The sequence below is a fragment of the Adiantum capillus-veneris genome, chromosome 18, assembly GCF_014529385.1.
Source record: "Adiantum capillus-veneris isolate H3 chromosome 18, ASM1452938v2, whole genome shotgun sequence".
Classification (NCBI taxonomy): Eukaryota; Viridiplantae; Streptophyta; class Polypodiopsida; order Polypodiales; family Pteridaceae; genus Adiantum; species Adiantum capillus-veneris.
In genome coordinates, this window is record NC_140948.1 from 64,471,004 (window position 1) to 64,484,017 (window position 13,014).

Below are 13,014 nucleotides of genomic sequence, written 5' to 3' on the forward strand. Positions count from 1 at the left end.
TTTCTAATTGGGCAGCCACTTAACTAGTCCCAAACCCAAATCTAAGTCCCTAAATCTATAATGTCCAACGACCAAAACCGCAATGTTGGGCAACCAATGTTTGGCCCCAAGCCCAATTAATGCCCAAGTATTAGGTGCCCAAATGGCCAGAGACCATATCCATGGCTAAAAGCAATGCTCTCAAAAAACCTTTATCCCAAGCACACAAATCTCTTTAAACCAATCCTCATGCGAAAATTACTATTTTCTAACAAAATCCAAGCAAAATTTTTCCTTCTCAATCTCCTCTCAATCGACATAGCCATTGCTCTATTAGCATCAAGAGCCTAAACATCACTCTAATACCGACACGATCCTGCAAATACATAAAATAGCAAACATACAAGATTGGTCTCTTGCATGTGTTTGGTTGCTTGGTTTTTGCTTTGACGCCTTAGCAACAACACAAAAAACTAGATGATAAGGTTATGAAATGTATTTTTTCAGTCTAGAAAGCAATGTTTATAGGTTGTATCAGCCACAAACAAAGTGTATCTTGATTAGTGGAGATGTGGTTTTGGTGGAAGATGTAACAAGGAGACAAATATGAACTAAAGAATGAATATGATATGTTGTTGCCTTTATTTAGTGGTGGGAGTACGTGTAAATCCTAATGAGTGCAACATATGCAAGTTTCAAATGACATTACAGACAATCCATTTTTTGATGCAAATTTACAATAGGGTTGAGAGGCTAGAAGTACTCCAAGATGGTTGGTGTAAACCTTGCAAGGTAGTAAATTGGGTGCATCTTTGTCTAGTCATGTTTGTTCAGGTTTTCAACATCCATCATACCCATCACATTGTTATTTTATGGTCATATGTATGATGAGGAAGAATATTAATCTTTGTCATTGACGCAACACAAAATTCAAAAAATGGGTTAGGTGCAATGCAATTGGAGTATGATGATATTGTGAAGAATGACACTTCGTCTTTGAGTGCCTTTTTGTCTCTTGCCAAAAAGGTCATTGGTACTAAGTGGGATTTCAAGCTAAAACATAAGCTTTATGTTAGTGTTGAACACTATGAGGCTAGACTTGTGGCAAAAGGGTATTGCTCAAGAGAAGGGCATTGATTATGATGATACTTTTTCTCCAAATTTTTTTGTGACCATCATTCTTAATATTTGTGCATTGTAGCTCATAAAGGTTGGAATGAATATCAATTAGACATAAACATTGTGTTTTAAATGGTGATTTGCATGAGGAAGTGTACGTATTGCAGCTATTGGGTAAGCCCGACTTGTCTTGGATGTGAGAGTGAGAAGCTCCTCTAACCTAAGCCTTGGTGGCATATCATGAAAGATGTAGAAGAAAAAAGATAATATCCTACCAGCTAGCAAAGCTTGTAAAAATTTTCTACGAAGCCTATAAAAGATACCTTTTTTAATGAATGAAATAAGAGTTTGCACACTTTTCTATCTCTTATGTAAGTAGCTCGTGCATTCTTCTTCTCTCTATCTTTGCCTTCTTCTCACACACTAGCCATGGAACTCATCTGTTTTAAACCTCTATAACTCAACTACCTAACCACTGGTATCAGAGCTATGACATTCCTGCCTTCTACCACTTTCCACCTCACACATTAGATATTTAGGATTTCATTTTCTCTGTTGGTGTCTTTATAGCCATTGGGAAAGGAAAGAAACCAAGATAGAGGAAAGGAGAGAGGAGAGAGGTAACTGCATTGCCACGTTATGATGCTCATAGGATTGTTCAGATACGTTGCCCTGGATACTTTGAAGCATCGAAGGAAAGTTGCAATTTTGTGAGCTACAGGTGGGATAGGGCAGTCCTTGGCTCTACTCATAAAGCTAAACTGCCTCATGTCCTCTCCCTTCTTTTATGATATCTCGAATACTTTTGGTGTTGCTTTCTTGATGTCAATCATGCCAATACCCGTGCAGATGTTGTAGGATATGTTGATGATGAGCAATTGGGGGAGGCCTTAAAAGGTACTGATGTTGTTATTAATCCTGGGGTTGGGCCTTGCAAGCCAAGCCTGACTCATGAATGACCTTTTCAACATCAATGTTGGCATTGTGAAGTCTCAATGTGCAACCAACGCTTGTGTTGAAGTAGCCAACAAACGGAAGCACTGCAAGCTCTATTTTGCTAATCGGCGAGCATGGATGAGCTCCACACCAAATCAATCAAGATTCAAGATCTCCAATTCCAAGGATTTAAACTCAAGAAAATCAAGCAAACCTACTGTAGCAACTCCTCAACAATCTCTGTTCAGTATTTTCTTTTCTGCTTTTGTTCAAAAAGGTGTTCAAATAATAATTGGCCCTTATAAAGCCTTTGTTCACATGGAGGAGATGTTTGTAACCTTTGTTAGTATATTATCTCTTTTTAGCCATGTACACATATCAAAAAATCATCAAATGTACGGGACTAGACACTACCCCGGCCTATAGAAATCGGAGGTAAGACCTTCCTAGTGACAATGTTTGTATGCATTCTTTATCGGTCTACTTGTGTATGATGGCTAAATCCGAGAGAACCGTGATGTGTTGAATCCTTTGAGAATCGCCATGATGTATCCTAGGGAACCATGAAGTGTTAAATCTAGAGAGAACCATCACGATGTATCCGAGAGATCCCATCAACTACAATGTAGAACCACAATATTCAGCGATTGTCAAAAAAGCACCCCAAGTCAAGCTTAAGAGGGAAATTGTTGGGTAAGCCTAACTTGTCTTGTCCGTAAGAGTGAGAAGTTTCTCTAACCTAAGCCTTGGTGGCATCATGAATGGTGTAGAACAAAAAAGATAGTATCCTACCAACTGGCAAATCTTGTGAAAATCTCCTAAGAATCCTATAAAAGGCACCTCTTTTTATGAATGAAATAAGAGTGTGTGTACTTTTCTATCTCTTATGTAAGCAACTCGTGCATTCGTCTTCTCTCTATCTCTACCTTGTACCTCACACACTAGCCATGGCGTTCATATGTTTTGAACCTCCATAGCTCAACTACCCAACAACAGCTTCATAGTTTTGTTCAAAATGGGAAGGAAAGCATGATGTGTAGGCTTAAGAAGGTTTTGTATGGTTTGAGGTAAGATCCACATATTTGGTATAAAAAGATTCATGTTTACTTGGTTGCACATGGTTTTCAGAATAGTCCAATGTGAAGGAAAATAAGACAGATATTTGCATCTATATGGATGCTTTTATTATGGAGGATATAATAAGAATAAAGTGGATCATGTAAAGAGTCCCTTAAAGAAATATTTTGATATAAAAGCTTTGGGCGAGTTGCATTAGTTTTTGGGGATTGAGATTTTACGCATAGTGAGTATATTATTGTTGTAAACATAATCTACATTAGATATATTGCCAAAGCATGGTGTGGCTATTCTAAGCCTATTGCAATGCCCTTATATCATAATCGGGTGAAGCGCTTGAGAATGCGACCGTGTATAGGAAGAAAGTGTGCAGCTTGATCTACTTGACAATCTCATGACATATTTAAATAGGAGAGTGCATTATGTAGCTTCTCAAGAAGCCACACTTGGATGGAGTGAGACACCCAATGCACTATGTGAGTTCTACCTTGGATTATAGACTTTTTTTAAAGGATTGCATTGAGTTGCAACTCTATGGTTACACAGATGCATATTGGGCTCGTATAGGTATAATTGAGATCTACTACCGGTTTTATGTTCTCAGTTGGGAGTTTTGCTATCACATGGAGCACTTAGAAGCATTCTCAGTTGCTTTTCTAATTACAAAGGCTAAGTACAGTGGTGTTGTGGTGGTTACATGTGAGAGGTAGTATGGTTATAGATGGTACATTGCAGAATTAAGGATACAAGTTCATAGGTTGGTTGACATTAATTGTTTAGTCTTTGGAGCAGTTGGCATGTTGAGGTGCACTACCACTTTAGTAGGGACATCTTTGCTGGTGACATCAACCTTCAATATGTGAGGATGAATGACGAGACTACAGATATCTTCACGAAGGCCCTTAGAGTAGAGAAGCTATGATGAATTTGAGCGATGCACTCAATACAAGAGATAGCATTGTGCTTGAGAGAGTGTTGACATACTAAGCTCAACACATGGTTCACCTGCATGATTTCTCAAATACATTTATCATCGGCATGAGATTTTATATGATAGCTTGACTTCACCAACATGGTCAACCTATCGAGAGCGATGGCCATTATCTTGACAACACACTCGATGATGATATCACAGTAACTATTGTGCATAGCCCCTACTTTATGTGGCATTTCCTATTTATGTTTGTAGATATATCTAATTTTGTGTATATCCCTTATTTGATGTTGCATTTTCTATTTTTATTTGTAGATATATCTTTTGTAGTATATCTTATAAGTTCAGGTAGTAAAGAAGAAGAAGGTTTCAACCTTCATTGTGTTGTGTGCTCTCTTGGTGTGTGCCTTTGTGCTTGCAAGAGCTCAAGCTATCACCTTGTCCTTATCATTACACCACGTTCTCAAGGTTCTAGTTGCTCTTGCTACCCAAAGAGCATTGAAGTTGTGCGTGGTGTCTTTATAACTGTTTGCAGAGCTCTCAAGATCATGATGCGTTCTTTCTGCCCAAAGACTATGCTTGTTGTCTTTGTCGACTTGATTATCTGTTGTTGCCTATGGAATTTTTCCAGCTCAATTTTTTTTTGCAAGTTTCTCACAATGTCGACCAAAAAAACAAAAATCGTTGATTTCTATGAGAATGTGGTATTGTACAATACTTAAAACCATGCATTAGGTTTGATGTCCCTAGTAGTAGCAATTGCTAATCTTCTACTATTGTTGTTAGATGTGGCCAAGTTGCATGCTTGACTACTCAGGTTCAATCCATAGAATCTCTCTTAGCTATTACAAGAGAGTGATGAATGACATCAAACATTCCTTTTGGCCTGCATAAGGCCTTAGCAGGCCCGTAGAACTCTTGTGAGCAATTGTGGACCATAGTATTCAACTTGTTATCACCAGTTGTGGACCATTGGATGGAGTTTGTTGAATAGGAGCAATGGCTAAGTCAATGATTTTTGGCCTACGTAAGGGCTTAGTATAGCATAGAGCTCTTGGGAGCAATTGTGGACCATTGGATACAGCTTGTCAAATAGTGCAACATGGATGATGGCAAGCTAATAAATGTCAAACCTTTCTTTGAAGGGGCATTAACTAGGCATCGTCTTACGTACATGTAGGCCAGAATGATGGATAGTTTAGATTGTCTGCATTATTATTTCAAGGAGGGACATTGAATGGGTCAACACACTCTTTTTCATCCTCTTATGAAGGATTTTTCACCTTATTTCTACTTTTGAGGGACTACACACACTCTCTCATCCTCTTATGTAGTGCAAAAGAGAGGCTGCTATTATCAACTTATGTAGGCCATTGTGAGCTGCAACTATTCACCTTGTTCTGAATAAGTTACCATAACACATGTGAATCCCAAGTATCTACAGGCCTCCCAAGTCGGACAGACAGGGACTTGCAACTAAAAATAGCATAAGTTGCCTCACAAAGCTTTAGTTTGTGTCTTACTTGTCACTCGGATAATATATCCCCATGAGATGGATGCTAACCTTAAGCCATAACAAGCATATGTATGGACAAGGAATCAGAATGCAAGCATCTTGGAGACTATTTTAGTACAATGGACACCAAATGTTGCAATGTGACTTTACTCCCCCCACTTTCTTCTGCAACAACAGAATCCAGAGGCATCAACAACCCTTGAGCTACAGTTTGTATAGAGGAAATTATGGCCATTGGTGTTTCTAATGTCCAGAATCAGGGAGTTCCATTGGCTTGTCCACGAGTTTCACTTCCATTCGCAAGAACCTTGACTGCAAAGCACCTTGCCTTAGAAGAGCTGAATGTTTGTCTGATACGAGAGGTTTGTGTATACTTAATAGAAAATTTGTTACCATAACACATTTGAATCCCAAGTATCCACAGGCCTCCCATGTCAGACAGACAAGGACTTACAACTAAAAGTAGCATAGGTTGCCTCATAAAGCTTTAGTTTATGTCTTACTTGTCATTAGGATAAGAATCCCCATGAGGTGAATGCTAACCTTAAGCCATAACAGGCAACGCATGTATGGACAAGGAATCAGAATGCAAGCATCTTGGAGACTATTTTAGTACAATGGACACCAAATGTTGCAATGTGACTGTACTCCCCCCACTTTCTTCTGCAACAACAGAATCCAGAGCCATCAACAACCCTTGAGCTACACTTTGTATAAAGGAAATTATGGCCATTGGTGTTTCTAATGTCCAGAATCGCGGAATTCCATTGGCTTGTCCACGAGTTTCACTCCCATTCACAAGCCTTGAAATAGAGCATGCTAAGACATAGCAGGAAGAGAAAACAATGAGCTTTTTCAAAGAAGGAACTCCTTTCTTGAAGAAACTATTGTACAAGAAATCTCGTCAGGACGTAAGTCCATTGGACAGACCGTATATGAACTTGTACATGCTTGGGAAAACAGAGGAAGACAGATAAAAATGAGAAGGGAAGGATTCTGTATAGGACGGTGCCTCTCTATATTATGGAGAGAAATGCAGTACAAGGGCCTGCAAAAAGGAATAGACTTAGGCCTTCACAGTTGCTAGGCTTGCACCTTCCTTGGCAATAATGCCCTCATACACCTCTCGGATCTTCAATCCGACTATGGTTTGGAAGAAGCCAGTGCCATTGTTACTACCTGGATAGTCGGCGTGCTTTAGCATTTGCTGTGTGATCTCTCCATAGAATTTGCTAGAAATGTTGCTCAAATGGCTCTCAACATAAATAAGCTCCTCTAGCTTGTCAAATTGCCCATCCATCTCCAAGACAGTCACCTGGACGTACAAAACAAATTGAGGATTTTCCGGTAACTTAGGCGCAATAAATCGCATTACAATCAATGATAAGAGATCTTTGCAAGCATTTTCTATCATAACAACCCCAAGACTTGGAACCATTTGTTGCAACACACAAGAGCATACGCAACAGAGGCATGCACTGCCTATGCCTAAGCACTTCATAGACAGGCATAGGCCTATGTAGTGCTTAGGCAAAGGCACTACATAGGCATATGCATATGCAATACGGCCATGCACAAACATAAAGATGTGCACAAAACATACTTCATTGTCGTAGTATGTATCAGGACCATAGAAGAACTTGATGCCAGGGTAGGAGCATGTGAGTTTCCGGCCACAAGGCACCCAAGAAACGGTGGAACCTTCATCAAACAAATGCACTGGCTTGAAGTGAGGCACACCCTCTTTCATTATCATACGCACACGCAGGACTTTGCCCTCATTGTCGTCTGGAATCAATTGTGTGGGCAACACTTGGATCACTACATCTGCATACTGCTTTTGAGGGTCTGCATTCATCACAAATTTTGGTATTATACCATGGCCTTGGGAGCTCATAATGATACAAGAATATATCACCAGCCACATACCTATGAAGGCATCAAAGTCAGGCTTCCTTGCTGAAATGCTTGCCTTGATGCTCTCCAAACTATGTCCGCGTTCTGCCATGTCTCGCTGCACAAGGAGAGCGAGTCAGGTTGGGTCGAGGATAGACCTGAAACTTGAACTTGTAAATTTTTTCACAAGTACTGGCAATAGCTACTCAGGTATCTACCTGGATCTTCCATGCAAACTTGACTTCATCACTGATGTCGAGGTAAATGCTGAAATCAAGAAGCTCCCGCACTCGAGCATCGAACCTGCCAACCCATTGGTGATAATCAACAATATGCCAACTAAAGAATATGTAGACTAGCCATAGACAATAAGAGCAGGGATCTGAACCAGATAACTATCACAGACAATCATCCCCACCGATCAATTGATGAGAGGCTACACAAAAGTCTTTACCAAGACGAAGACATTAGGAACTCCTTACACAATTGCCAGAGTCCAGCACCGACTCCCAATCTGCCTCAACACAAAACACCTCCTTTCGAACCTTCCCTGCCATTTTGGGCATATCCTAGTGTAGCTAGAGAGTACACAACTTGTATTGTAGCTGGTGCAGTACAAGTTCACAATCCTAATGGCAATGACCTCAAAACGTTTGTCATCCAATACCTTTATCATACCCCGGCCCACTGTGGTCGGCAATTATGCCTTCCTTAAGGTAAAGCCTGCACACACTAGCCATCATTGCCATGGGACTTCACAATCCAAGTCTAACAGCCAGGTCGCATCGGTAGCAGATTTTAAAAGGAACCAAGTCCCCTCATGGAGTTCAATTTTCTTCATTTCTGACATTGCACACAAAAATCACACATACATTTCCTTGAAATAAGGTGCTTTAGAACCTTGGACATATGTTGGATATGCAGGCCAGAACCATGTTTTCAACCTTTCAACTATCTTATTCCAGTACAAACATTTAGAAAGACCTTCATTAAGCAGTACTCACATGGGGTGTAGGCCCTCAATGACAAAGATCTTCGGGGGCACGATCGTCTCAGGGGGGTCGAGAAGGCCACTGACATGATTGTAAATAGGTTTCTCAATCGGCTTGCCATCTTTGATGGCTTTCACTTGCTCATACATGAGGTCGAAGTTGTTTGCTTTCGGATCAAGCGCAGTGACACCTTTCTCCTTACGCCCTGTGCGGTCCAACGAATGGTAGTCATCCAAGCAGATTACTGTCGTAGTGTCGCTGATTAAAGTGTTGGAGTCCGGGTTACCGCCTTTGGGAGGCGAGGCAGCTCCACCAAACACACTTGTGAGCCTGCGCATGAATGTGCTCTTACCACAACCAGAATCGGCAGCTAATCCGATGATGATGGGGCGCTGCTCTGCAGCCACGTTGGTGATGAGGAAGACATGGCAGCGGGGGCGGGAGTGCGGAAAGCGGGCGGCTGCAGTGGTGGCATTCAGCGATTGTCCGCCCAACTGTGAGCTGAAGGAGATGGAGTTGCTCTTGGTGGAGATCATGGCAGAGGAGGAGGGGGTGGCCACTCCAAGCTTGGAAGCCATAGCTAGAGCGAGGTGCACCTGTTGCACACACACAAAAGCTGTGGCTGCCAAGGGAGGAGAGTACACTGATGCACAGCTCGTTGCTTACACTCTTTGCATCAGCAGCAGCATATACGAGCATGTAAAAGGGGCAAAACAGAGCCCCATATTTGGGTGGTCCAGACCACCCCATCATTTCACTGCGACCTCCTCAATCGTCCTTGTGTGGCGCCAACATCATTCCCCCTCCCTGTCACGTGTCGCTGTGTTAGTGGTTTCCTTGTGGATTGGCCCGTTATTCTTCATCCACGTGTCGTAAATTGAACCAAATTAAATCAGTCAATGCTAGTAGTAAAAGGCTAGAGTGTGTTTGTCAATGCTAGTTGTAAAAGGCTAGTATCATAGTATGTGTGGTCAGGTCAAGTTGTCAACGCTACTAGTAGACTATAGCAAAAGGCCAGAATGGGTTTGTGGTGGTTGCTTCTTTTTTTTTTTTTGGGTTGGGGGGACGATAGAAATTGGCACCTTTTTTGTAGGGGATCTATGGTTCGAGCTCGTTGTTGAACTAGACCGTCTATGCACTTGGAGGAAATATATGGATTGGGTGGGGTTTGACCTCATGACATCTCCATCTTCAAGTGTTTACTGCCTTACCACTATGCAATGTGTTCGATTATGTGAGAAAAATGTGGCATTATATTAGGTAGTTTTGGCACGTCCTCGATTTTAGTACACCACCAAAACGCAATGCACATACCTTGTGAAGTTCACAAACAATTATCACAAAGTTCACAACGAGTTCACATTTGCTCGAGTTTACACTTAGTTTACATCTAGCTCACATTTGAGATCAACAGTTGTGATATTTACCGGTACGTGATATCGATTTTAACCATAGATCCCCTCTGAAATTGAGGTGTCAATTAGTGACCGCGCGGGGGGTGGGGGGATCCAAGTGTCACCGTTGAGTGCTTAAAATTAGATAGTCGACGCTAAAGGGGTACCCTCCTCCAATGGCCCAATGTAGGCAAAACTTATATTTCCATAAAGAGTATTAACTCTCGTTGAAATGGGTTTCATGTCTTCATCCATGTGTCATGAATCGAACCTGATTTAAGTCAGTCAATGCTAATAGTAAAAGCATGTGTGTGTGTGTGTGTGCGCGTGTATGTGTGTGTGTGTGTGTTGAAAGAGAGAGAGAGAGAGAGAGAGAGAGAGAGAGAGAGAGAGAGAGAGAGAGAGAGATTGATTTTTGAGAAACGTAGGGAGTGCTTACATGTCGCACATCGAAAAGATGACATGTTCAAGTCTCACGGTCGCTGACCGCTTAAAATAAAATAGGGATAGCCAATCCTCCAACCGCCCAATGTAGGTAGAACTTATATTTCCATAAAGAGGCTTAACTTCATCGAATTGGGTTTGATGTCTCGATAATATGAGCTTAAATTTAAATCCCCAAGAAAAGATAATGTTGACTATCCAAAGCAGTCCATTCGGCCATCTTTCGTCCAAATGCTTCTCATAAGCAAGGGCATGCTTAAGGAGGAGAGGGTGACTTGGGTTGTGTGGATTCTAAACGGAGCTCAAGTGCTTTTGTGTGCTCAAAAAAATCCTCAAATCTAGTTATTGGAACTAGGAAGGGCAAGTTATTGTGTTAAGTTTACCTTATGTTATGAGCGCGTCTTGAGCTAGAAAAGAGCAAGAAAGGGTGCTCACAATATACAAGAGCTTGAGACTTGATTATAAACTCAATCTTGATTACAAAGCTGATTTACAAGACAAGACTTGATTACAAGACTTAATACTTGATTACAAGACTTAATACTTGATTAACAAACTTGATTACAAAGCTGATTTACAAGATAAGACTTGATTACTGTTGGAATTAGGATTGCAAGGAAACACACACAGCTTGGAGAAGACGAAGGAAGCTCAAGGCACATAACAGAGAGTGTATTACTTAGTGTGCAATGGAAAGATACGATAGCCCTAGAGTGATAGGCGTATATACAATGCATGGGGGCAAAACCCTCCTAGTGAGGTAAAAAATGCCCCGGTGGTCCTAAGTGTGTTCACACACATCACTATCACATGTACATGGTAACAAATCCCCCCTGGGAGTGGTGCAGTGAACGAGAGCTAGCACATAGAGTATAGGGAAGTGCCATGCCTTGAGGACAAGATCAATCCACAAAGGGGAGCAAGCCCAAAGCTTTGCAGAAAGCTTCAAAATTCTCACGAGACAATGCCTTTGTGAAAAGATCTGCAAGTGTTGGCACATAAGCCAAGTTGATCTCTCCTGCTGAGAGTCTCTCCCTAACATAGTGAGAATGTACCTCAATGTGCTTTGTGCGAGCATGAAAAATTGGGTTCCTCACAATTGCCATTGTGCTCTGATTGTCATGGTAGATGATGTTGGCAGTGTCTTGTCCAACACCCAAATCACCCATAAGACGTCTGAGGCATACACACTCAACCGTAGCTGTGAAGACTGCCTTGTTACTCATCCTCACAACTAGAAGTGGCCACGATAGGTTGCTTATTGCTCAACCATGATATGCATGAACTCATGAGCATAAAACGAAAACCACTCGTGGACACTCACGTGTCAAACCAACCATCCCAATCTGAGTCCGAAAAAACATGTAAATCTGGCGGCAATGATCCCCCCTTGGGATAAACAACCCAAGATGTAAAGTGCCACTGAAGTAGCGAAAGATCCGCTCGAGAGACTGCGAATGCTTAGACCCAGGGCTATGCATAAATCTGTTGACTTGTGAAACTACAAACTGAATATCTGGCCTTTATGTTGCATACGTAGATAAGGCATCCAACATCAGTTTGGTAAAGAGTGACATCGGCAAGATCACCAGCATCATGAAGACTCAATTTCAAACCTATTTCCATGGGAGTGGCAATAGGTTTGCAATCCTCAAGTTCAAACTTACATAGCAATGTCTCTATGTAACTTGTCTGACATAAGGCAATACCACCATCACCCTGCTTAAACCGTATGCCCCAGTAATGATGCAACAATCCCAAATTTTTCATCTTGAAAGTAGCATTCAAATAAGCCTTAAAGTCATCAATATGTGCCTCATTCGAACTGGTGATCAACAAATCATCCACATATAGAACAAGATGAGAAGTACATCGCCCTCACGCTTTACATACAAAGTGCTTTCTGTTGGACTGTTACGAAATCCTTGTTTGACCAAATGAGCGTCAACTTTCTCATACCAAGCACGAGGAGACTGCTTCAACCGATACAAAGCGTTCTTACATTTGCACACTTTATCCTCTTGTCCTTTCTTGACAAAACTGCGAGGCTATGTTACATGTGTCACCATTCAAGAAAGCAGTAACAATGTCTGATTGATGTACTTCCTCACATGTGTCACCATTCAAGAAAGCAGTAACAATGTCTGATTGATGTACATCCCAACCAAATGAGCTTTCAATGCACATGGAAAATGTAGAGTAGTCATACAACAAGTGGGAGCAAACGTCTCTTCAAAATCTATGCTTTTATGCTACACATAGCCTTTTGCAACAAGTCGAGCCTTATAGCGATCAATCTCACCATCCGGCTTGCATTTCAACTTGTAAACCCACTTTGTACTAATAGCCTTTTTGCCACGAGGCAAATCACATAAAGTCCATGTGTCATTTTCTATAAATGCATCATATTTTGATTGCATGATAGCCATCCAAATTTTTGAATTGTGTGCTTCATCAAAAGATAGAGGTTCCTCAACATCACAAAAAATGGAAACAGCCAAAGCATAGCAATCTGATGCATAAGATGCATGGTGAGAACCTGAACGAGTACAACTACACAAAGGTGCATCCAATTTACTGTCACGCAAAGTGTGCACCAGCCATTTTGGCATACCTCTCACCTTTCTCATTCTCAGCCCTTTCCTCATCAAGTACATCATGTACATCTGCATTAGAAATTGGCTGATCTGTAACATTTTCAGAAACCCCCATAGGCTGTACATTTGC

At 41.3% G+C, this 13,014-nt stretch overlaps 1 protein-coding gene across 1 annotated transcript; it reads right to left on the reverse strand.

The window, feature by feature from the left end:
* Positions 1–6,412: 6,412 nt before the first annotated feature.
* LOC147435779 (phosphoribulokinase, chloroplastic-like) lies at positions 6,413–9,139 on the reverse strand. The gene is made up of 5 exons (XM_086488721.1): positions 8,462–9,139; positions 7,676–7,760; positions 7,491–7,575; positions 7,165–7,409; positions 6,413–6,876 (listed from the first exon to the last, which is right to left on the reverse strand). Exons 1-5 carry the CDS (start codon positions 9,025–9,027, stop codon positions 6,628–6,630), a joined length of 1,230 nt encoding a protein of 409 aa, XP_086344847.1. The 5' UTR covers positions 9,028–9,139; the 3' UTR covers positions 6,413–6,627.
* Between the last annotated feature and the right edge of the window lie 3,875 nt (positions 9,140–13,014).

Bases quoted from the DNA above. Each gene is read 5' to 3' on its own strand.
- LOC147435779 (XM_086488721.1), bottom strand. From the start codon at position 9,027: ATGGCTTCCAAGCTTGGAGTGGCCACCCCCTCCTCCTCTGCCATGATC. The intron at 7,761-8,461 runs GTGAGTACTGCT...ATGGGTTGGCAG, and splicing joins ATTGAGGGCCTACACCCCAT to GTTCGATGCTCGAGTGCGGG. The intron at 6,877-7,164 runs GTATGTTTTGTG...TTGTACGTCCAG, and splicing joins ATACATACTACGACAATGAA to GTGACTGTCTTGGAGATGGA.